At 39.1% G+C, this 26311-nt stretch overlaps 1 protein-coding gene across 1 annotated transcript in view; it reads right to left on the bottom strand.

Annotated features, from left to right (window-relative positions):
- Positions 1 to 26311, bottom strand: part of LOC139155665 (dystrophin-like) — a gene marked incomplete at its 3' end in the record, with an annotated part of 302221 nt that overhangs the window by 96984 nt on the left and 178926 nt on the right. The window contains exon 5 of the mRNA XM_070730905.1: positions 10747 to 10808. Within this exon, the coding sequence (XP_070587006.1) occupies positions 10747 to 10808 (62 nt within the window). The remainder of the gene's footprint in view (positions 1 to 10746; positions 10809 to 26311) is intronic.

The raw sequence follows: 26311 nt of genomic DNA, 5'->3' as shown, positions 1-26311 counted from the left end.
TTTCTAAAGTTTTTACTTTGTGGCTTAGTCCTTCGTCAATCCATACCATATCGATCCTTGAGAAAGTATTATGTGGGATCGAGTGAAATGTAAATTGAATGTTTTGGGGTGTCGGATTAATAGGTCTAATTCATCTGTTAGATTATTAAATGTTTCAGGGAGGGTTGGTCTTTTCTTTTTTTTGTTTACCTGCCATTTCATGTTGCATTCCAGTTGTAAAAAAAGAGATAAAAATAAAATTTAATGATTTGTTGTTGTTGTTTCTTTACTTGTTGTCTGTTGCCGCAGTCCGAGATCTGGTTCTTGCTCCTTCTTCCTTTTCTTTGTTTGTTTCTTCTTCCGATTCTCTGCTCACCCTCTCTCTCTCTCTTCTCATTTATTTGTCTTGTGCCGTAATCTTCTTCCTTACTTGATTTTAGCCTGTCTCCACTTTCTGATTCTAGTTCTAGTCTTGCAACCTGTTCAAGCACTTCTTGGGCTTGTTCTATGTTCTCTACTTTAATCCTTCTTCCTTCCAAGGTGATTGTCATGCCCTATGGTATATTCCATCTGAAATTTATTCCTTTTTTATTTAGCAATTTTGCCAGAGGTTTGTATTTTCTTTGTCTTTCCTTAAGTCTCCTAGGGATTTGTTTCAAGATGTTAAGTTCTGAGCCCCTATATGTAAGTTTTCCTTCTCTTGAGGCAACATATACATTATCCCTTATGTTCTTCTTTAGGAATCTTAAATGGACCTCTCTGGGGAGATGGTGTCTTCTAGCATAATTAATTTGGATTCTAAAAATTTCATTGATTTCATTGACCACCTCCTCATGGCTTTTTTGCAAGATACCGGCTACAATTGTCAACATTTCACCTATATTTTCCCCTTCTGATTCCGCTATATTTTGGAATCTCAAAAAGTTGGCGGACCTCTCCATTTTGAGATGGATTAATGAATTTCTTGAGATTTTTGTTATCTATTTTTTTCCATTCTGCTCAGTCCTTTTTTCTACTTTTATGATCTGTTGTTCATTTTTCTGTGTAGCCATCTGTGACATTTCTAGTCTGTTTTCAAGCCTGGCGATATCTGCTTTCAGTTCAGTGTGGTTGTTGGTAATTGAATCCTGTAGTTTGACCATCATCTCCTGCATTAGGGCTACGGTTTTATTCATATTTTGCATGAGGTTCATATCACTTTTTTCTTTGTCAGCCACTAGCATCTCATCAATTTGTCGTTGTGCCACGAGAATGTTAAAAATTCTATTCCAAATGACTATGCCATAACAATAAAATATCAACTATTAACTAGTATCAATCGGTTTAGATATCTGAGATTTAAATTTAAATTACAGTTAATTAATAATTATCTTAAAAGCCCTTCAATGATTATACAAGCAAGCTGAATTTCTAAGATGCTTTCTAAATAAAATACAGTGATACCTCATCTTACGAACGCCTCGTCACACGAACTTTTCGTAATACGAACCCGGGGTTTACTATTTGTTTATCTCGTCTTGAGAACCATTTCCGTCTTACGAACCCGAGCCCGGTCCCTTACTGTATGTGCGCTCTCTGATTGCCACAGGGATTTCCCTGCCTTGTGACTGTCAGAGTTGGGATTTTCCATTTGATTGCCACCCCCACCGGGATTCCGTGGGGGGGGGGTAAAGCTGTGCCGGAACATGGAGCCGGCTTAGGAGCCGCTGCCTGCTCAGAGGAGAAGCCGCTGTGGCCACTGTTTCCTTCGGTGACGCGCCGGGCTCTGAAGCGCCACAAAGCTCTCCCCACCTCTTGTGCAGCGGGGAGGCTCCGAGGGGAGGACAACCATGTTCGGGCGCTGGACATGGGGACCAGGAAGTGAGGGGGGGGAGTCCTAGGCAAGCCTCCTCTAGCGGTCCCGCTCCAGCCCCGCCTTGGCCCTTCCTTGCGCCGGGCTCACTTCTTCGGCATCAAACTTTTGACAGGGGAGGGGGGGCGGATAGGAGCTACCTCGCACAGGAGACCCTGGGCTTTAGGACCGCTTGGAGCGCTTTCCCGCTCGGGAGGTTAGTCTTAAGCTCCGCAGTCTCTCCTTACTCTCCTGGCAGTTTGGGCAGAAGATCGCTTTGAAGTGAATCGGCGGGGCCGCCCCTCCCGCGCTCACTTCTTTCCTTCCACCCGTCCCCAGCCCTCCCCAATTAATCATGCCCCATCCTTTAAGTTTGCCAGCTCCTTTCACAGCCACGGCGAGAGCGCGAGGGGAGCGCGGCGAAGCTTTCCACCGCCGCTGCGGTCTTATATGAGGAGAACAAGCCACCCAACGTGGAAGAAGGGCAGGTTGGCGCGGACGACGAGGACGAGGTTGCGCGGTCCCCTTTCCTCCTCCTCCCCGTCTATGGACTTTTCTAACCGGAGCGTCGCCTGCCTTCCTGAGGAGAAAAACAAAACAAAACCAACCCAACCCCTTCGTTCCCGCCAGCCCGCCCTGCCAACAAAAAGGAACTCCGGCTGACGGCGGGGATTTTTTGGGGGGGAGCCTCTCCCCCGCTCTTTTCACGTGACTGGAAATAAAATGAAAGCCGGAGGGAGAGGGGGATTCCCTCAGTCCCAACAGCCGCCGCGGGAGCAGCCGCACACCGCGCCCAGAGCAGCCGCTGCCGCTGCCGCAGCAGGCAGAGCAGGCAAACCCGGCAACCGCACCACGTCTCCCCCCTCCCCCGTCAAAAGTTTGATGCCGAAGAAGTGAGCCCAGCGCAAGGAAGGGCCAATACGGGGCTGGAGCGGGACCGCTAGAGGAGGCTTGCCTAGGACTTTCCCCCCCCACTCACTTCCCGGTCCCCTTCTCCTACTACTACTCCTGCAGCCGCCTTCCCCAAGGAGTCTTCCAGCTGCAGAGGAGGCACGGAGAGCTTTGCGCTGCTTTGGAGCCCAGCGTGGCTCTGAAGAAAAGGGTGGCCGCAGCGGAGGTGACAGCTGCAGCTTCTCCTCCTCTCTTCCTCCTCCTCCTCCTCCTGCGGCTGCCCCCGCACACTCGCCCACCCCATCCGGCTCTCTCTCTCTGGCTTTCTTCTCCTCCTCTTTCTGTGGCTGCCTTCCCCAAGGAGCCTCCCATCCGCAGAGAAGGTGGGGATAGCTTTGCACCGCTTCGGAGCCCAGCACTGCTCCAAAGAAAAGGGGGGCACAGCGGCGGGGGCTGCTGCAGCTTCTCCTCCTCTTCCTCCTCCACCTCCTGTGGTTGCCTTCCCCAAAGAGCCTTCCGGCTTCACAGGAGGCGGGGATAGCTTTGCGCCGCTTCAGAGCCCAGTGCGGCTCCAAAGGAAAGGGTGGCCACAGTGGTTGTGACAGCTGCGGCTTCTCCTCCTCTTCCTCCTCCTCCTCCTGTGGCCGCCTTCCCCAAGGAGCTCTGCCGCTGCCGCCCGCCCGCTCGCCCACCCTATCCGTCTCTCTCTCGGGCTTTCTCCTCCTCCTCCTCCTCCTCCTGCGGCTGCTTTCCCCAAGGAGCCTCCCATCTGCAGAGGAAGCAGTGAGAGCTTTGTGCCGCTTTGGAGCCTGGAGAAGCCCGGCGCAAAGCTCTCCCCCCCGCCTCCCCTAACAGTAGAGAAGAAAAGCGGCGGCAGCCCAAGCCACGGGCGCAATGAATGCATTGCCCGAAGCCAGCTCAGTTCTCTCAGTACAAAAGCTGAGGGGGCTGGGGCTGGCCTGCCCACCTGTCTCTGCCAGTTGCCATGACAATGCATTCACTGCGTCCGTGGTTTGGGCCAACGCTGCTTTTCTCCTCTGCTGTTAGGGGAGGTGGGGGTGTGAGAGAACTGTGGAGGAAAAGTCCAAGGTGTGCGCGCGCCCAGAGGGAGAACCCAAGAGCTTATGATTTATGCCCGGTGAAAGATGGGGCTGACTTGGCAAATGGGATGGATGTGCAAGGAGAACCGTCCCCCCAATCTGCCCGCCAAGCTCTCAGCTTTGCTACTTGGAGAAAGGATGGGGCATTCTCTCTCTCTGTGTTGGTCATTAGTTTTAGCTGAAGGGGAGAAGCAAGCATTTGGTTTACCAGCAGCACGATCTTATTTCTGCCTGGCCGAAAGAAATGCTGTGTGGTTTAGTTATTAGTTTCATGGGAAGGAGAGGGAAAGAGCGAGAGTTGTGCCTGCCTGCCTGCAGAGACTCTTCTCACTGTAGGGTTGCATTGACAAGTGTCTGATAGAGGATCGTGAAGATTTATGGAAAAGAAAATTTAAAAATAAATAAATAAAAACCCAACAGCTTCACCTTGTGTGTGTGTACAGAGGGGGGAAAGCAGTTTTCTATTTCTTAAGTTTAACTTCTTAGGACCCTCCCCGTGATTGAATGCTGGCTTGTGATTGACGTGTTCCCCTCGTTATCCAAAATAAGCCGGGAGAATCGGGGAAGCGCAGGCAGGCAGAGGGGGGGGGGGAGCAGGGTCCCTGTTGTCTCTTATCTCCAGCCTCCTGGCTTCTTTTGGATAACTGCAGAGGCAAAAAAACCCCCAGAGATTTAAAAAATGACCCTGTTCCAAAGCAAAACAAAGTGAGAGTTGAATCACAAAACTGAGTCCGGAGCCCTGTTCCCTTCAGCAAAGACAAGAGAGCCGGTGGTTTTAAACCTTCACATTTTTTTTCCACCTTCCCAACGCAAACCCCCCAACCTGCCTTCAATGTCAAGACCACATCAAAACACAGATCTCTGGCAGAATGGGGAAATGACAGGGATGTCGTTGCCTCCTTTCCTTGCAAGGCGATTTCAGGACTGGGAACACAGGCGAACCAGCTCCTCAGGAGTCAGGACATCGAGCCTTGCTTGCCGCCGGAGGAATCTCATGGCAACAGGCAAAAAAACCACCAAGGCAGAAGGGATTTTGGACTGCGATCTTGGGAACCCAGAGCACGGTTTGCTGGGAGTGCTTTCTCCAAGTGCTTCGGGAATGCCCACCCCACCTCTCCTAAAGAGGGGCGGAGCAGGAGGTCCCGAAGTGCTCAGAGAAAGTGCTCCCAGGGAAGTGGCTGCTTTCTCTGAGTACGGAATCCCGGCGGGGGCTGTAATCGAATGGGAAAGCCTGGCAGTGACATCACAAGGCAGGGAAATCCCTGCAGCAGTCAGAGAGCCCACACGCGAGGGGCAGGCGGGCGTTCCCAAAGCGCTCGGAGAAAACCTTCTCACAGCCCCTTCACTGGGAGCCCTTTCACCGAGCCAGCCCCTTTGTAGCTGCCCCTCTGCTCCAGTCCCATCCTCTTAAAGGATGGGGCTGCCATGTCCCGGCGAATTCCATCCCTCTAGCTAGGACAACAGGATAGTGGCGGTGGCGGCGGTTTCCCTTTGAGAGGCAGCAGCAGCACCAGGAATGTCATGTCCACCCCCCCCTCCGTCCCCTGCCCCCAAACAAGGATCCAAATGCCGGCAATAATGTGCAAAAGGGGTGAGTTTTGGGCTTGCACGCATTATTTGCTTTTCCATTGTTTCCTATGGGAAACATTGTTTCATCTTACGAACTTTTCACCTTACGAACCTCCTCCCGGAACCAATTAAGTTCGTAAGATGAGGTATCACTGTATATATTCTAAATATATAATTTTTCACTCATGTGCTATATATCAAATATAATTCAAAATATAATGTATATCAAATATAATATAATATATATCAAGTACAATTCAGAGAAGAAGGAGAAGCAAAAAGGAAGGATAGAGAAAAGGAAAGGGAAGGCAATACTTATCTTATTACATTATACTTTTAACAAACTCTATATGACTTGTTATAATACTGATTGTCAAAGCTGCAAAACTGCAAAAGATTATAGAAAATGTCTGGATATATAATGTTACTTATGGTATATTAATACCTTCAAAATCACAATACTTAATTATTATTTTTAAACATTTAATATTTAGTATTTCATTAGCTATAATAATATGGTATTTAATTAGCTATAATAATATAATAATATAAGCTATGATAATAATACAAGTCTAATTACTAATTACTAAGCAATAAATACTATTTGTTATGTGTTAACTCTAATTGTTAAATAAAAATATACATATGAAATATTATTGTAAATATAAGTATAAATGCTAAATATAATATAAGTATAAATCCTCTCTTCCTATAATGTTGGATATTTTTTTTCCTTTAAATTTTTTTAAAATTCTTTTTTACTTAATTCCTTTAGGGATCAGTTCAATTCAATTCTCTTATCCATCAGTTAGAGAAGGCAAAAAGTTCCAAGAGGCTTTTCCTAGTTTACGTTGCTTTAGTCTTTCTCCACTTATCAGATTCTATGATCTATGGTCTAAAATCTATGGTCTGATGTCTCTATGATTGCTAACTTCTATAGTCTCTAGTCTCTGTGGTTTCTCTATGGTTTCTCTATGATTTCTTGGTCTAATGCTCCCGTTGCGTCATTTCCAGATTTGTTTAGGTTTGCTCGACACAGAAATTGTTGGTGAAGAAGCCGGAAGTCAAAGACAGTCAAAGCTGAAAAAAAGCTGGCAGTCCTAAGCACAAACGAGTCTCAAAATCTCCACCAACCACACCTCAAATCACCCGACCCTCTGGTCTCCGCTCTCCACTCCACATCGCTTACACAAGTACGCCACCTCCTCGATCCTCATTACTTTTCTTTTTCGATCTATGGGGGGGATTGCACTCCTCCGGTATCACAGCAAGACCTATTGTCCTTCAACTCCTCTGTCTAATTCCTCCTCCAGTCAGCACAGGGAATCACAGAATTGTCTTCCTCCTGGATTACCATTCTCTCTTCTAGTTTAACAATTAATAGCCCGATAGCAATCCACCAAATCACCAAGTACAAAAAACCATAGGACGATTGCAGCCTGTTAGAATTCGCACTCAATCAGCCCCGGAGTTTGGTATGAACTGCCCAATCAATCAATCAATCAAGGTAAATAAAGGAAATCCTCCGCTCATTCAGTCCATCTTTCAGTCAAATCGGAACCAACAATTAAATTTCTGGATTCTGAAGGGACGAGTAACATAAATGTCTAGATCAGATTGCTACACAACTCCTATCTATTTGATCGGAGTGTTATCTTTCTCACACCACTCACTATCGCCAGCTAAGTAGTGTTTGGGTCCCTTCTTCCTGTATCCTGGTCCAGCTTTCTTAAAAATCCATCAGAATCCATCTGTTATATCTATTATAATTCTTTCGCTTATTAGATTATTAGGATATACAGATTGTTCTGTTATGTAAGAATCCCATAAATACAATACAGCTTTCAGCTTACAATAAAACGGATTGATCTGTCAATCTGGGTTGCTTCCTCTTTTCGTGGCTGTCAAAGCTTCGAGTCCACCATACTTTTCAGTGGCAGCGGACGCCTTTGAATCCTAATAGGGAGGGTTCCCTTCGCATCGAGGGTAAATGCCTTTAACCCCACAATGCCTGGTTGTCCCCTCTTTGCCCATGTCTTACTCCAGACGATCTGTGTCTCGAAGGATCTCAGAAAACAAAGGAAAAAGCAGCCTCAGGAGGGAGATAGTGGCTGCTGTACCTTGCGGCTGCTGTACCTCGAGCGGCCACCAGAAGTCGTAATGAATGTTTTTAAATTATATTAGAACTTTTAAAGTTTTCTTTTCAGTCATATTAAATGTAGATGTTAACCATTAAACTGGGCTTAATTTTTTTTAAAAAAAACTTGGGGAGTATCAAATATACATTACTAAGAGGAAGATGGAGGAAGTTTGTAATTCGATTTGTTTGTTTTTTCTTTCACTTTTTAGTATTAATAGGAGTATTTAGCTTTGAATAAAATGTATAAAGAGAGAATGAAGGCAATTTGGCTGAGTGTTCAATAAGTTATAAATATTGTTTCTATTAAATATCAGAAGAAATATTAATGATTTTAATTACATGACAATTGGTTCAACTGGATGACAAAACTGAAATAGTATGTGGAGGGAAGAATGAACTATTTATCAACAAAATATTTGTATTTTATTGTATTAAAATAGAAGATGTATTGAATTGATTAATGTATGAGGAGAGAGAAAAATTTAAAAATTCCTACCCGAAAACGTACACCCCCTGCCACTCATGAAGGACATGCTGGCCTCATGCATCTCTTCTTTAAATAAAAAGCCCCCTTTAAAAATCCCCTCTTTGCAAATTCCCACTCTTTAATTCCCATTCCTTTTCAAATTGGCAAAATCTGATAACCTTGCTTTTATCTTCTCTTAACAGTGCTTAACTTAATATACTCATCATTTAAGACATGGGCATTGATATCATCATCCAACAAACCTTTTCCAGAAGTTTCTATAATTTTACCCCCAGATTTCTCTTGTTCCACCTCAGCATGTAACCATACACCATCAAAAAATATGTAATATATTCCCCAATTAATTCATCCTTAATCCCAAAATTATTTTTATTTCCACATTCAGTAATTGTCTCTTTATATGTTTCAAGTCCATCTTGTTCTGGTACATCTTCTACTCCCACTTCATGTTCTTCTGCTTTTTCTATTCCAATTCCAAATTCATCAAGTCCATTATAACAGTTGTCAATGTCCTCTTTGCCATCTCCAATTTGTAATCCTATTCCAGTTCCAATTCCAATGTCAATTATTAATCTCATTTCATGGTGGAAACCTTTAATGTCCTCAGTAATCTCCATGCAAAGCTTACCCAACAAGTCTCTTATTTCTCTTAATTCCTCCATCTCCTTCTCCTTTACATAAAAAATGGCTAATTTTGTCCAGCTGCTTAAACAAACAGCCTACAAAAAAGCCAACAAGGCGCTTTTTTGTGTGTGCGCAGAAGCAACAACAGGTTTAATTAATCCAGATAGCACGTTTCATGAAAGTCGAGTCTAAGTAAACAAAAAATTCCAACTCGAAAACTTTCTCACAAATACAGTCTCTACCAATAGATGGTAACCATACTGTCCTTAAATCACTTGGTGTTGTTTTTTAAGTTTTCAGCTTTTCAATCCAAATAATATATACAGTGATACCTCATCTTATGAACTTAATTCATTCCGTGACGAGGTTTGTAAGTAGAAAATTTTGTAAGATGAAACACTGTTTCCCATAGGAATCAATGTAAAAGCAAATAATGCGTGCAAATCCATTAGGAAAATCCAAACGTTAAAGCTTAAAAAAAAGGGCGGGCAGACAAAGTGAAGGCTAATCGAGTGGAGACGGACAGCGAGGAGAAGCAAGGAATGGAGGTCCTAACGAAGGCTAATGCCGCCCCAAATTGCTCCCAAAATCACCTCTCCAAAAGCTTCCTACGCCACCCCAAATCACTCTTAAAATCACCTCTCAAAAAGCTTCCTATGCACCAAACCACACATCCAGGTTTCGGAAGGAGTTCCTTTCCCTGATAGGGTCCACCCAGGGGTTAAACTCCGCCCAACATCCTCAGATGTATGGGGAATGCAAGAGGACGAATTCTGTGTTAGAACAGTACCTCCATTGCTATATAAACTATCAGCAGAATAATTGGAGCAACCTGTTGCCTATAATAATTCGGTGCACAGCAGCACTGGTTTCACCCCCATTCCAACTGGTCTATGGCCAAGACTCTGTACCCATCCCCGAATTACCCCAGGAAGAGCCCAAAATCCCTTCGTTAAATGAGTGGATTGATCAATTACAAGTAAACTAGCCTGTGGCTCGTAAAGCCTTCAATGAGGCCCACCAGGCTCACAAAACCCAAGCAGGCAAGAAAAGGGTCAAGCCCAAGGAATACCAAATAGGAGACTGGGTCTTCCTATCAACTAAGTTCTTGCAAACAACACAGAAGTCAAAGAAACTGGGGCCCAAATATGTAGGACAGGTCTCAATAATTAACATCATAAGTCCGATATTGGATTTAAAGAAATCTTAGATTCGAGGAGGCAAAGAGAAAAATTACAGTACCGTACTTAGTAGCTTGGAAACATTTCCCCATGTTTCATGCTGAATGGGTGAAGGAAAAAGATGTGAAAGCAAAAACATTGATTGATCTATTTCACTCGAAGTACGCTAATAAGTCTTAAAATGTTATTGCTGCTATTTTACGTTTCGTGTTTTCTTTTATAGGACTAATGTCCCAGTTGCAGGAGCTCCGAATGTCAGCCTCTGCCTTTTCTCTCCGCATCTCTGCTTGCATTAGCTTTCATAGTAATGGTGGGAGGAGGAGGAAAATTGAATAGGAACATTGGGAAGGAAGTTGGCTGGAGGATACCCTGTGAGAAGTATTAACATCGAGATGTGAATATAAAGGAAGGCAGTTCCACCATTCCCTTCCTGGCACAGCTATGCACCATGGACATGTTTATGTGTAGCCATTGTCAAGGTCAATGGCTACACATACCAGATGTGTAAGGTCCAATGGAAGATGTACCCACCTGGCACCAAATAGACATGGGGATTGGATGGGTGGACAAAGGGAGGTCACCTGGGAGAGTTTGGGGACATTGGCATTCTATGCGCCTTTTCCTTCAGATCTTGCTTTGCTTCTGATGCAACCACTAGTACAGGTATTCTTTCTAACTCACATGGAGTCTTACTTTCCTGGATTCTGAAGGGGAGCATATCTGACAGGTTCATTATATCACAGGTTCCTGATTGTCCTCTCCCTGTCGTCATTCAAGGTCAATTTACTTGTGAATATTTTCTTACAGCAGAAAGCAGAAATAATAATAACAATAAAGGTAGTAAGTAAAATATGATGCTATCCATCCATTTCTTTTAAAATCTAATTAATTATCCATCAATAAAATATTTTTAATATTTCAAGGATTTAATAACATCTTCTTACCTAAAGATTGGTAGAGCTCTGTCATTTTGGGATGATCCCAGCAAGTAGTCTGCATCTCATGACTATAAAGCAAAACAAAATTAAGAGTTTAAGAATTAAATGTTTAAGCTTCCATCATACATTTTCATAACTGTAAAGTGTTGTCATTTGAATTTCTTCACTATAGTGAAGAATGTATAGCAAAGTAATCATTTCAGGCTTACCAAAAATTTGACATCAGCATATTGGGTTTCAATTGTTTGCATGGAAATTTCTTTTTTAATTTTAAATGTATTTATTAATTTTTTTCCGTTTTAAAAACAATACATAATCATATTTAGAGGTGAATCCACATCATATATATATTTCTATCAACGTTATCTTTTGATTGCTTTTAGATTTCTTGATGTTTATTTCAATGTTTAGTTTGAGTTTCTTTTTTTTTGTCCATTGGTACCATTTTGTCCAGATTTCATAGTAGTTCGAATCTTTTTGATTATTAAGTTCCATTGTCAATCTGTCCATCTCTGCGCAGTCGTATATTTTCTTGATGATCTCGTTGTCTTCAGGTATTTGTGGGTTTTCCCAGTTCTGTGCAAATACGATCCTTCCCGCTATTGTTATATGCAAGCTTAAGTATTTTACATTTTTAGAATAAGACCTTCTCATAATGCCCAGTAGAAAAAACTCTGGTGTATATTCTATTTTTGTGTTTGTTTTTTGACACAAGCAATTATTTATTTTTTTTCCAATATTTTCTTGTCTCTGGACATAACCACCATAGATGAAAGAAGTTGCCTTGAGTCTTATTATATTTCCAACACGTTGGGCTGTAATTTTTGTGCATTTTGGCTAGTCTTTTGGGCGGGAGATGCCAACGGTATAACATTTTATATTGGTTTTCTTTGTATGTTGTGGATTTTGTTAATTTAATATTTCTCTTCCAAATTTGTTCCCATTCCTCTAAATATACATTATGGCCAAAGGTCTTCGCCCAAGCAATCATTGTACCTTTAACTATCTCCTCTGGTCTTTCATATTCCATCAAATATTTATATATTTTTGATATTGCTTTTTCTTCTGGGTCTGTCAGTAGTTTATCTAGTGGTTGGGTAGTTCTTTCTATACCTGTTTGTTCCATATCCTTTTTATATCATGATTGAATTTGAAGATATGTCCACCAATCTATATTTATGTTTTGTATTATTAATTCTTCCCTACTTTTAAGTTTACAGTTCGTATTTAATATTTCTTTGTATTTGATATTTTTTGTCGTTTCTATTGTATTTGGATATATAAGAGCTTCCATTGTGGATATCCAATTTGGTATTTTTCTATAGTGTTTATGTCTTATCTCTTTCCATGTTTTAAATAAAGATTGTCTAATTAGATGTCTATTAAAGTATTTTGGTGTTTTATCTCCTATGTCCCATAAATAAGCATGCCAACCTTTCTCTAAATCATGACCTTCCAATTGTAAAATTTGTTTTGTTATCAAGGTTGATCCATTCCTTTATCTACATCAATGAAGCTGCTTTATAGTACATTTTCCAGTCTGGCATTCCGAATCCCCCTCTGCTCTTTATATCTTGTAAATCTACTATCTTTATTCTTGATTTTTTACCTTGCCATATAAATTTAGATATTATTTTATTTAATTCAGTAAAAAATTTGGAGTTCAGTTTTATTGGGATGCTTTGAAATAGGTATAGAAATTTTGGAAGTATGCTCATTTTAATATATGCTATTCTTCTCATCAATGACAGTTGCAGATTGCCCCATTTTCCTAATTCTGCTTTAGTTTGATTTACTAATTTTATGAAATTATCTTCTTTTATTGTTGAGCATCTATTGGTTAAATTTATTCCTAAATATTTAATTTTTTTCGTGTTAGTGAATCCTAGTTTAGTTTCTAATTCCTTACTTTGTTTATTCGTCATATTTCTGGTCATAAATTTTGGTTTTTGTTTATTGATTTTTAGGCCTGCTATCTCTTTATATTTTTCTATTTTCCCGATTAAATGCTGCCCTGACTCTAATGGTTCTTCTAAGAAGAAAACTAAGTCATCCGCAAAGGCCTGTAATTTGTATTCCTCTTTTTTAATTTTTGTTCCTTTGATGTTATTATCTTTACAGATCTCATTTAAAAGAGTTTCAAGTACAGTAGTAGTATAAAAAAGTAGGGGAGATAGCGGGCATCCTTGTGTAACTCCTTTATTTATTTGGAATGTTTTAGTTGTTCCATTGTTGACAATTACTTTGGCTTTCTGAGTGGTGTATATATTGTCTATTAGTTGTTCAAATTTGGAGCCGAATTTCATTTGCTGTATTAGTCTTTTCATATATTGCCAATTCACTTTGTCGAAAGCTTTCTGTGCATCCAGAAAGATCAATGCAGTTTGTTTATCCAGGTGTGCTTCGTATTATTCAATTATATCTAATACAATTCTTGTATTATTCCTAATTTGTCTTGTTGGTAGAAAACCATTCTGATCAATGTGTATAGTTTTATTTAATATTTTTTTAAATCTTTCAGCTAGTATTGAGATGAAAATTTTGTAATCTGTGTTTAGGAGAGCAATTGGTCACTGACCTGCTTTGTATTGGCACCTTCTTTCGGTATCATGGTGATATATGTCTCTTTCCATGTTTCGGGTATTTTAGCTTCCAACAATGCTTCATTGTAAATTTCTAATTGTAGTTGTTCTATAGTCTTTCCAAAGTATTTATAATATTCCCCCAGATAGCCATCCGGACCTGGCAATTTGTTACCTTTCTGTTTTTTAATTGCATTTTGAAGTTATATTGGAGTGATCTCTCTATTTAACATTTCCCTATCTTCTTCATTAATTTCCATCATGTTATTTTGTAGCAAGTATTTATCTATTTTAGTTGTGTTGATTCCCTCTTCTGAATATAATTTCTCATAATATTGTAGAATGATTTCTTCTAATTTTTGTTCATTATGTTGTAATCTCCCTTCTGCGTCAGTTAATTGAGGTATCCTATTTTCCTTTTCTTTTTAAATGTTATATGTCAGCCATCTGCCCGGTTTGTTTGCATTTTCGAAGAACGTTTGCCTGGCTAATTTGATATTCTGGCTATATTCTTGATCTAATAGGTTTAACTCATGTTTATAACCCATTAAAGATTCATATATTTCCTTTTTTCCCTGTAATTCCTGGTGTTGCTTTTCTAATTTTTTAATGTTCTCTTATTACCATACTGTATTTCTGTCTTCTCTTTTTATTCCTTTCTATGTTATATGCTATGGTAATACCTTTTATGTAGGCTTTAAGAGTATCCCACGGGTTTTGGGTGGTTGATGGTTGTTTTTGATTTTCTTCCATAAAGAATTCAATCTCTTTTGTAATTCTTTTAGTATATTCTTCCTCTAGTAATATATGTAGATTTAATTTCCATCTTTTATTATGATTTTTAGTCCCTTTCCAGGTCACATCTAATGGGTTATGATCCGCCCAAATATTTGTATCTATTTTGACTATTTCACTGTCTTGTAACATTTCACTACTTGCCCATATCATATCTATCCTTGAATAAGATCCATGTGGCACTAAGTAGAATATGTATTGCTTTTTTTCCAGGTGTGTTAACCTCCATAAGTCTGTCAAATTTAATTCTTCTACCATATCTTTAAATGTGTTATTTGTATTTTTATTTTTACCTTTCCTGTGATCTTTATTTTTATCTATAATTCCATTATAATCTCCCATTATACAAGTATTTTTGTTCTCTAAAGTTAGTATTTTGTCGTGTAGTTTCTTATAATACTGTATTCTTTTTGTTTTTTGTTTGAGGTAAATATATTTATTTATATGTTTAAATAAATATATTTAAATATATTTATTATTCATTTAATTTGATTTCCATAATCAAAAATCTTCCTTTCGGGTCTGAATAGGTTTCTTTTGCTGTTATTTCTTTTTTGATATATGTTGCTATTTTTTTCTCTTTTTGTGTTTCTTAATGATGTATATAATGTCACGCTGAGTACTGACAGCCCGAGACATTCAGTTATTCAGTAATTAAATAGTTAACAGTATGTGTTTTATTAGCTCCTCCTATTATGATGTAAAATCCTGCCACATCATTAGTGCATTACATCCGTCCCCTCCAGATTCTCCATTTTATATTGTTAATCCTTTGTTAGCTGCCATGATGTAAAGACACATTTTATATGCCTCCTACGGCATTCTTTATTTTTCTACTTTTATAATAAAAAGAAACATTGTTTGAAAGCAGATTCTTTCTTCAATCCATCAACCTCCAGAAATGATTTATTATAGTCCACGTGGGCTGTAATTTATCGCCTATTTTCTAACATGGCAGCAGAGGTCGGTTCCTAACAATAAATCTAAAAGCAATTATACTTTTGTAATGCCGGCTAAACGTAAAAATAAAAAATTATTCTCTCAGTCTTTTATTGATCAAATGTCCAGTGATCAGATAGATGATCTGCTGGCTCTTATAAATAATTCCAAGGAGAAGAAAGCTACAAAGATGGAAGAACAAATCCCTCATGAGAAAAATAATCAAGCAGAAGAATTTCTCCTTACAAGAGAAGAGCTGAGCCGTGACAAACAGCAACAAACCGTGAGTGCCGATACTTTTCTAGATGTTGAAAGCCAGCAAGTGATTTATGATGCACAAGCAATAAAACCTTTAGAAGCTCCAAGCCAGCCGATTTATGACCCAAGTAATTTAGAAGAAGTACAATAGTCCCCTCTGAATCAGCCAGCCAGGCAATCTCCGAAAGCAGTGGGTTTACCCAATATGGCCCCTCGGTAATGGCTAAGCAAAAGTTAAAGCATTGCGAAGACAGACAGTCTCTTAGAAGTTCAGCTGGTAACCTGGATTCAATAAATGATATAGACAGAATAAATAGCATGATAGCCCATCTAGAACAAACCCTTCAGGACTCGCAAGCTTATTCTGCACATTTTTATGATATTGGGACTGCTTTAAGTGAAAAGCAAAGAATGATAAATAATGTTTGCTTGGATGATATTTTTAAATGCAGGAAACAATTAAGTAGACTGAGAGAAATTCAAATGAACCTTTTAGAGAGAGAGCTGGGTAATATTTCTATCCAGCAGCAAGGAAACGAAATCGAAACTCAGTATGTGAACAAAGAAATGGAAACTCATCATGTTATGACCGGAAACAAAGAGATTTCAGAAAATCTCAAATGTTATCCTGCAGCACCATCTGGTGGCCAAACAAAAATTTCGCAGCCGGTTCACTATTTTGTGTCACAAGATTTTAAAAGTTATCCTGCAGCGACATCTGGCGGAGTAAAAGATATTAAATTTAAGACAAGTTCTAATTTAACAGAAATCCCAAAGTCTTTTGCAGATGAATGGAAACACAGGCACAACATTGCTCATAATCAGCCTTCAATTAAGCCACAAGTATTGCAAGAAAGCCAAGGTGTGCAGATGCAACAGGACCAACGACCACAAGCTCCAGTTCTTCAAGTTCAACTGCCACCGGTCCAAGCACCACCACCGGTCCAAGTACCGCCACCGGTCCATGCACCCCAGATGCCACAACAAGCAGCCATGCCAGCTGCAATTCAAAGACAATCTGTCACCTTAGCAACATTGAAAGGTGAGTCAAGATTAAAGAATAATGGACAAAATTAAAAAACTTGGTTGCATGAAATAAGACTGATTTTAATTGCTGAAAGAGTGGATCATATGGCTTTTGATCCTTCAAATAGACAGTGGACTGAGGAAGAAAGAGATTCTAATACACGTGCCACACTGTTGATACTTATGTCTCTCGATACCGATTTGTCAGATTTTCACATGATATTACTGCAAATGATTTAATCATATCTCTAGATGAACTTTATAGACCAGTTTCAGAAGAAGGAACATGCTTGTTGTTCACTGAATTTTACACTACAAAATTAAAGCCTGGAGAGAAAATTGCTCCACACTTATCCAAGATGCTAGCAATGCAAAAGGATCTAATGAGGGAGGCTATCAAATTGATCAAATGCAGGTCAATACAGCAATAATCGCCTCCCTCAATCATGAATGGAAAGATGCTATTACAAAATATAATAACATACCTTTAGCTCAACATACAACTCCGAGATTATGCAAACTGTTAACAGAAGAAGGGATCATGCAAAGTAGACTCAAAACTACAAACCTACAATGAGTAGAGGCTATCAACAAAGGGGCTACACTTCAAGATATTCACGGCACAATCAGCCCAGGAGAACAGATTTTCAAACCCCTTAATCTGGTGATTCTCAATGCTCCCAATATCCTGTTCAGCCCAGAGGAACAGATCCTAGGGATTCCAGAAGCAGAGGCTCCACCAACTACAGATCATCTCAACGAGTTTCGAGAGGTGAGCCACGTCCTTATGTCAATTCTTTAATCCTGAACAATGTTCCACAAAAGAGTCCACAGTACGACATTCGACATTTATGGACATTAGGCAACGGAGCAGCTTTTCACTTCACCTACCAGAAAGAACTTTTCACAGAATTTCATAAGACTGACATCAAAGAATTGCATGCTGTATCAGACCACTTATGCAAAGTTGAAGGAGAAGGAACAGTCTACATAAAAGAATTGGATCAAACGATCCGACGTGTTTTATACGTTCCATGCGCTACAAGCAACTTACTCAGCACATATCGCCTGAATGAAGACTTAGGTTCTGAAGTGAACTTTAAACTAAAAGAAGCTTACATTATTAAGAATGAAAAAGTCATTGCTACTGGTTTTCCAATTAGAGGTGTCTACTACTTAAAGCCAAATCCTCCTGCAAAGGTTGATGTAAGTATAAAAGTTCCAAAGGGCGAAAGCACAGGTCCAGAGAGAAAACCTGTTGCCACTATATATACAAAAGCTCCTAAAGCCAATGAGGTTCAAGAGGTTCCAAATGATATTTTGAATGTTAAACCTGTATTAACAAACAAATCTTTTCATTTCAGGTGTGTTCACAGATGGCACCATCATTTGGGCCATGCATCTTACCCAGTCTTATCCAAGATGCCTGATTTTGTAAATGGATTTAAGGTTGCTAGTAATTGCAAAGTTCATTTAGACTGTTCGGTCTGTAACTCCTCCAAGTCAAAGGCCACGCCTATTGCTAAGCATGCCACACGTTTGTCTACACGCATTTTTGATTTGGTTCATACCGACATTGTCGGTCCATTTCGGCCTAGTAAAAGTAACTGTAAGTATTTTTTGACTATTGTTGATAGTTATTCTAGATATGGGTATGTGTACCTAATGAAACAAAAATCTGAGACCTTTCAGATCTTTAAAGACTTTGCTGCAGAGGTACTCACTCAACATGGTGTCCATATCAGAAGAATACAAAGTGACCGTGGTGGAGAATTCATGTCGCAACAATTCCAAGGATGGATGAGGCGAAATGGAATCCATCATCAAGCGAGAGCACCTTATTCCCCCCAGCTTAACGGGATTGCAGAACGAAGAAAGGGGGTTCTACAGACTATGTTCCGTTGCCTTCTAGAAGACACTGATGTGGACAATCTCTATTGGGGTGAAGCACTCAGGTATGCTAATTACATTGTTAACCGCACTTGGAGCAGTGTTTTAGATCAAACACCTTACTACATGCTTCATGCAAAGAAGCCTGATATTCAAAACCTCCACATTTTTGGCTCGTATGCTATGGTTAACATTCCACTGGTTCAAAGAAAGAAAAGAGGTCCAGTATCAGAAAGACTGAGATTTCTAGGTTTTGATGAAAGTTCCAAGTACTACAAATTTGCTGATACTAATCACAGAGCTGTTATTTCTAATTCAGCTAAATTTGAGGAAGATACAAATTGATCCAGAATACACAATAATGATACTTCAGTTTATTATCCTAAAGATGATGTTCAAGGTACAGCACAACCTGATCCACAGGCAGCTGTTCCAGATGATGTTTCTACAAGAGATGATAAACATTCTTCAACAGTTGCAGATGATGTTCCTAGCGATGCAATTGGAGACAGAGATGACCAAGATGATGGATGGATCACAGTTCCAAGACGTTCGGAGAGAACCACGAAAGGAATTCCTCCAAAGAGATACCAACAGCAAGTATTACACAAACCTCTTCCTTTTCTATGTAACAATGTTACACTTCCTCCTGAGAACTTTTCTCAAATAAAACATTTGCCTGAGTCTGAACAAGAAAAATGGTATGAGGCTATGGAAAATGAACTGAACAGTTTAAAGAAACTTAATGTGTTTCAATATGTTGAGCCTCCAACGAATAAGAAGATTATTGGCACATGATGGATCTACAGAATTAAACAAAAACCAAATGATGAGAAAATATACAAAGCAAGACTAGTAGCACAGGGATACTCTCAGGTGTATCCTGAAGACTACACAGATACATTTTCACCTACAGATAAAAATGAAAGTGTCAAAATTGTCCTAACCACAGCTATTGCCTTGAATTTAGAAGTTTTCCAGTTTGATGTTGAAACCGCTTATCTGAATGCTGATCTAAATGAAGAAATCTATGTGAAGAACGCACTCGGGTTCCAGGATCGAGAATGTGATGTCTGGTACCTGCAAAGGAGTCTTTATGGTTTGAAACAGTCTGCCCTCATGTAGCATTGCTGCCTCATTGAGAAGCTAAATTCAATGGGCTTTATTAAGTCCAATTCTGATGAATGTGTGTTTACAAAAGGGCAAGGTAATGTTTATGAAATTGTACTTGTTTATGTTGATGATATTGCTTACATTGGTCCTAACAAACGTATGAGTGAAGTTTTTGCAAAAGGTTTAGAAAGACATTTCACATTGAAAAGTTTAGGGCATATTCATGATTATCTAGGAGTTCAAATTGAAAAAACTGAGAAGGGGTTTTGCCTTTCTCAAGAGAACAAGGTTGATCAACTTTTGCAAAATTGTAACATGTCTAACGCACATCCATGTCGTTCTCCTATGCAAACTGATTTTTACAGGTTGACACAAGATTGTCCTCAATTTGAAGACCAAACGCTTTATCGGTCAGTAATTGGGTCACTATTATACATTAGCAGTTGGACAAGACCCGACATTTCACTAAGTGTGAATCTTTTGTCAAGGTATGTTGGCAAAGCAACTACATTTCATTGGACATGCATAAAGAGGCTGCTGAGATACATGAAGCATACGAAGGACATGAAGTTGTTCCTAGAGCCGAAACACGACAAGTATCCTGAATTCATTTGTTATGCAGATGCTGACTGGGCAGGTGATAAAGAAACACGTAAAAGTACTTCTGGTTATATAATGTTTTTGAATGGTTGTCCAATTTATTGGAAAGTTAGAAAGCAGAATTTTATTTCTTGTTCTTCCACTGAAGCTGAATATGCCTGTGTTTCTGATTGTTGTAATGCATTAACCTGTGTTTCTACTCTTGTTGATAGTATTTGGGGCGATCCCATGAAACCAATTGTTATTATGGAGGACAATGTTTCAGTTACGTTCATATCTGAAACTGAATATGTTGGAGTTTGTTCACGGCACATCGACATAAGATATAAGAATGCAAGAGAATACGTAAAACAAGGATTCGTGAAATTGCACTATGTGCCCACAACTGAACAAATTACTGACTTGCTGAATAAACCATTGCCAGCTGAACAACACAAATACCTATCCAAGAAAATGTGCCTTATGTGAACCAATGTCCCTGATGACTGCCAAAGAAGGGGTATCACGCTGAGTATTGATAGCCCCAGAGACATTCAGGGTTATTCAGTAATTAAATAGTTAACAGTATGTGTGTTTTATTAGCTCCACCTATTATGATGTAAAATCCTGCCACATCATTAATGCATCACATCCGTCCCCTCCAGATTCTCCATTTTATATTGTTAATCCTTTGTTAGCTGCCATAATGTAAAGACGCATTTTATATGCCTCCTACGGCATTCTTTATTTTTCTACTTTTATAATAAAGAAACCTTGTTTGAAAGCAGATTCTTTCTTCAATCCATTGACCTCCAGAAATGATTTATTATAGTCCACTCGGGCTGTAATTTATCGCCTATTTTCTGACATATAATACCCCCAATTTTGGGTTCTCTAGGTATTTTTTTTCTGTTTCTTTTATATGCGTCTCCTGAAGATATATAATATCCGCTTTTTCTTTAATTAATTTTGTATATATTTTTCTTCTTTTCTCTGGGGAATTTAATCCTTTAATATTTATCAAAATTAATTTAATTTCTTTATTCATTTGTTTAGTTTGTTGTTTCTTTTAATTGTTTTCCTTCTTTTTATTTTTACTTGTTAGCTTTTGCTGCTGTCTGCGTTCTAGTCCTTACTCCCTCCTCTTTCTGAACTTGGTCTTCCACTTCTTTGGATCTTTCCTTTCCTTCCTCTTCCTTCTCTTCCTGCCTGTCCTCTTGGGTCATTCCTTCTAATCTATCCTCACTTTCTGTCTCCGTTATTTCCTCTATGCCTTGTAGTTGTTCATTTATTTCATGTGCTCTTTCTAAGGTATCTACCTTAATCTTCCTTCCCTCCCAGGTTATTACCATTCCTTCTGGAATGATCCATCTAAAGTTTAAGTGTTTTTTATTTAGAGTAGCTGCCAAAAATTTGTAATAATTCCTTTGGTCCCTAACTCTTCTAGGTACCTGCTTGAGTATGTTAATATCCCTTCCTTTGTATGACCAAATCTTCCTTCTTGTGGCCATAAAAATGCTATCCCTTATCTTTTTTCTTGCAAATCTAACGTGTACTTCCCTGGGCAGATGGTGGCGCTGGGCATAATTCATCTGTATCCTATAGGCTTCATCAATTTCATTTTTAACTTCATTTTTATATTTTTGGAGTATTTCTCCTATCAACTCCGCTATTCTATCTTCTATATCTTCCTCTCTTATTTCTGTAATGTTTTGGAATCTTAGGAAATACGATGCCCTGTCCATTTTCAGATTTATTAATTGATATTCAAGATCTTTATGAGATTTGATTGTTTTTTGTTCTACTTTTTCTATTTTTTTTAATTGCATTCTGTCTTGAGTTCTACTGTTTTGATTTGATCTTCGTGTTTCTTGATATCCCCTCTCATCAATTCCATACTAGTATTAACTTTAAGATATCGGATTTTAACTCAGCATGATTCTGCATCATTTTCTGTAATTTAACCATTGTTTCTTGTACCATATTTAGTGTTAAATTCATAGTTTGTAGCAATGTTGTATTCTCTGTTTTCCCTGCTTTCTCTATTGTAAATAGATCTTCAACAGATCTTTGGCTTGCTGGGAATGAACCCCCAGTTGCCCGTTACATGCTGTTTTTTGCCTTCTTTTATAGTCATTGAGGTTGTACTGGTGGTTGACATTTCTTTCAATATTTTGTTTTGCTTTTCCAATATATCAAAAATTCTATCCCAGGCCACCATTCACCAAATCCTCCCCACAATATTCTGTTATTTTTCAACTTATAACTATCAATATTTTTATATTTGGAAGTCTATATATATTTGTAACTAAACAGTTTAGGATAAAGTTTCTTCTTGTATTAATATCAACTTAATATAAACAATGATTTTCAGTATGCAATAAGCAATAAGCAATAATATTCATTTCAATCTAGTAGCTGTAAATATATAAATAAATTTGTAAATACATACACAATTAGAAAATTAGAAATTTAGGGAGTAAGGATTACAACTTGTAAATTCTTAAATTCAAGCACTGTTTGTAAGTATGTCAACTCTATTAACACTATTAAATCTATTATATTTATTAAATATTGTTAAATATTATCTAATCTCTAATAGCCTATAAATTATAATCTAATCTTATAATTTTATAATCCAAAACTATCTAAACTATATATTTAAATTGTAAGAAGAAAATATATTCAATCAATAATATAACAAAATAGTGAACTTAGTACTTATATAGTTCTATAGATATATTTTGCCTTGAGGGGTAGAAGTTATAAACAAATATTAAGGCAAGAAGGAAGAGAGGAAAGAACAAAAATATTAATATTCTTAAGAGTATATATGGAATATATATGGAGTCTACATGAAGAAAAAGAAAGAAAAGGAAAAGAAAGAAATTCAAGGGGGAAAATACATATAGCTTTATAAAATCAATACCATATCAATACTATATCACATACTATATTAGTATTAAATTGAAGTAAATTGAATTATCTTATAATATTGTAGTAACTTAAATTGAGTTGATAGTAATAGTAATAACAGTAATAATAATACTTATCTATTTGTGGTATTTATGGTATAGTTTAGAATAAAATAAATAAAATTTTCAGTTAAAGTTAAACTTACAATATATAATGACAAGTATCTAAGCAAGTATCTAAATAGGTATCTATGTATTTGTATGAATAAGTAATCTTATATAATAAAAGTTAAATCGGCATGCGAGTTGAAAGTTCTTGCAGATATTTTTTTAAAAAATCTGACAGGTGTCAAATATCCTCTTTTACTGTCTCTTAAAGTTATGTAAAGATCTGAGGTATAGCGTATCAATGATTTTTAATAAAGATTTCAATGATAGTTAATGAAAATTAGAACATCTTGTTTTGAATTTATAAGATAAGAACAAGGATCGTATTCCTCACATCTTGGAAATTACTAATTATTCAGCATTTACTTCTCTTGTTAAGATGTCCGCTGTCTTTCTTTCTGTTAAGTCACTTCCTCTTTTTCTCAAGAAAGTATTTCTTCAAAACACTACATTGTTGAGGTCTTTGATTTGTAAATTTAAGCAAATCTGGACAAAACTGTATCTTCAGCACCTTCTACAGCAATTTAAAGCATTAAAATCACTCGCAAAGTGGTTTCTCCATCCGAGATCCCGGGCTCTTTAAAGTAACTTTCACTTGCCTTTCCCTTTCGACCTTGGACTTTCAACACTCCGTCGCGTCTTCTCACCTCCTCCTCACAATAGAATAGAATAGAACAGAATTTTTATTGGCCAAGTGTGATTGGACACACAAGGAATTTGTCTTGATGCATATGCTCTCAACGTACATAAAATAAAATATACATTTGTCAAGAATCATGTGATACAACACTTAATGATTGTCATAGGGGTCAAATAAGCAATGAAGAAGCAATATTAATAAAAATCTTAGGATATACGCAACAGGTTACAGTCATACAGTCAACATGGGAGGAAATGGGTGATAGGAATAATGAGAAAAACTAGTAGAATAGAAGTGCAGATTTAGTAGAAAGTCTGACAGTTTTGAGGGAATTATTTGTTTAGTAGAGTGATGGCGTTTGGAAAAAAACTGTTCTTGTGTCTAGTTGTCTTGGTGTGCAGTACTCTGTAGCGACGTTTTGAGGGTAGGAGTTGAAACAATTTGTGTCCAGGATGCGAGGGGTCAGTAAATATTTTACCCGCCCTCTTTTTGGCTCGTGCAGTATACAGGTCCTCAATGGAAGGCAGATTGGCAGCAATTGTTTTTTCTGCAATTCTGATTATCCTCTGAAGTCTGTGTCGGTCCTGTTGGGTTGCAGCACCAAACCAGACAGTTATAGAGGTGCAGATGACAGACTCAACGATTCTTCTGTAGAACTGAATCAGCAGCTCCTTGGGCAGTTTGAGCTTCCTGAGCTGGCGCAGAAAGAACATTCTTTGTTGTGCTTTTTTGATGATGTTTTTGATGTTAGGTGACCATTTTAGGTCTTGAGATATGATAGAACCTAGAAATTTGAAGGTCTCTACTGTTGATACTGTGTTGTCTAGTATTGTGAGAGGTGGAAGGGTGGAAGGGTTTCTCTTAAAGTCTACCACCATTTCTACGGTTTTGAGTGTGTTCAGTTCTAGATTGTTCTGGTCACACCACAAGGATAGTTGTTCAACTTCCCGTCTGTATGCGGATTCATCATTGTCTCGAATGAGTCCGATCACTGTTGTATCATCTGCAAACTTCAGTAGTTTAACAGATGGATCGTATGAGATGCAGTCATTAGTGTATAGAGAGAAGAGAAGTGGTGAGAGTACACAGCCTTGGGGGGCACCTGTGCTAATTGTACATATATCTGATGTGATTTTTCCTAGCTTCACCTGCTGCTTCCTGTCTGTTATGAAGCTTGTGATCCACTTACAAATGTGTTCAGGTACCGCTAGCTGATTTAGTTTGGTTAAGAGAATGTCCGGTACGATGGTATTGAATGCTGAACTGAAGTCCACAAAGAGGACCCTGGCATAGGTCACTGGAGATTCAAGATGTTGAAGGATGTAGTGTAGAGCCATATTAACAGCATCATCTGTTGATCTATTTGCTCGGTATGCAAATTGCAGGGGGTCTAACAGTGGATCCGTGATGGCTTTGACACCTTTATTTCAAAATTTGGAGTTTTCTCTTGTGGCTACAGATCAGTCTCCCCAGCAGTTGACTAAAATGCTTTTAAAAACATTCTCCGATGCGATAAGCTTCCTCCTTATGTGGAGCTGTATGGCTTTAGGCTGCCATGTCAAATCTGGCAGATGTTCCATCCTGGATAGAAAGGATACCCTATGCGTCAGCAAGCAAATACTTTCATCCCCGCTATCGCCTGGGTTGCTCCTCTTTTCCCACTCCAACCTACAGTCTCCATGCCTTGAAGGGTCTTCAAGAAACGGAAAATAAAACAGCTTTGGAGAACGAGGATCGCTCTTTCCAGCTGCTATGCCCCATGTCACCACCGGAAGTCCTGCATGGAAATTTCTGTAATACCATGGAACAGTGCTGGTTCAAGGATTGGGGACCTCTACTCTGAATGATACTATCTAGGGATTCAGTTAAGAGGGACAACACTATCCTGGAGTAACAACAATACTATCTGCTGGACAGAAGGCATTTATTTGTTTGTTTGTTTGACTTCTATGCCGCTCTTCTCAAAGTGACACAAAGCAACTTACAACATAATAAACACAAATAATATATATGTAGAAATCTAATTACTGTATACATTCGAGTATTCCGTGGACCCAGCCATTCTCAACAACTATCGTCCAGTCTCCAAACTTCCCTTTATAGGGAAGATTGTTGAGAAGGTGGTGGTGCTCCAGCTCCAGCAGTCCTTGGAAGAAGCCGATTATCTAGGCCCTCAACAGTTGGGTTTCAGGCCCGGCTACAGAACGGAAACTGCTTTACTCGCGTTGATGGATGATCTCTGGCGAGCCCGGGACAGGGGTTTATCCTCTGTCCTGATGCTTCTTGACCTCTCAGTGGCTTTCGATACCATTGACAATGGTATCCTTCTGCGCCGGCTGGAGGGGTTGGGAGTGGAAGGCACTGTCCTTCAGTGGTACTTCTCCTACCTCTCTGGTCGGTTGCAGTCGCTGTTAGTGGAGGTTAGAGGTCAACCTCTAGGTTTCTCCCTTGTGGGGTGCCTCAGGGGTTGGTCCTCTATATGAAACCGCTGGGCGAGATCATCCAGGGGCATGGGGTGAGGTATCATCAGTATGCTGATGATACCCAGCTGTACATCTCCACCCCATGTCCAGTCAACGAAGCAGTGGAAGTGATGGGCCGGTGCCTGGAGGCTGTTACTGTCTGGATGAGTGTCAACAGACTAAAACTCAACCCTGATAAGATGG

The sequence above is a fragment of the Erythrolamprus reginae genome, unplaced genomic scaffold, assembly GCF_031021105.1.
Source record: "Erythrolamprus reginae isolate rEryReg1 unplaced genomic scaffold, rEryReg1.hap1 H_41, whole genome shotgun sequence".
Lineage (NCBI taxonomy): Eukaryota > Metazoa > Chordata > Lepidosauria > Squamata > Dipsadidae > Erythrolamprus > Erythrolamprus reginae.
The sequence above is the reverse complement of the archived record's forward strand: the minus strand, read 5'-3'. Positions and strand labels throughout refer to the sequence as shown.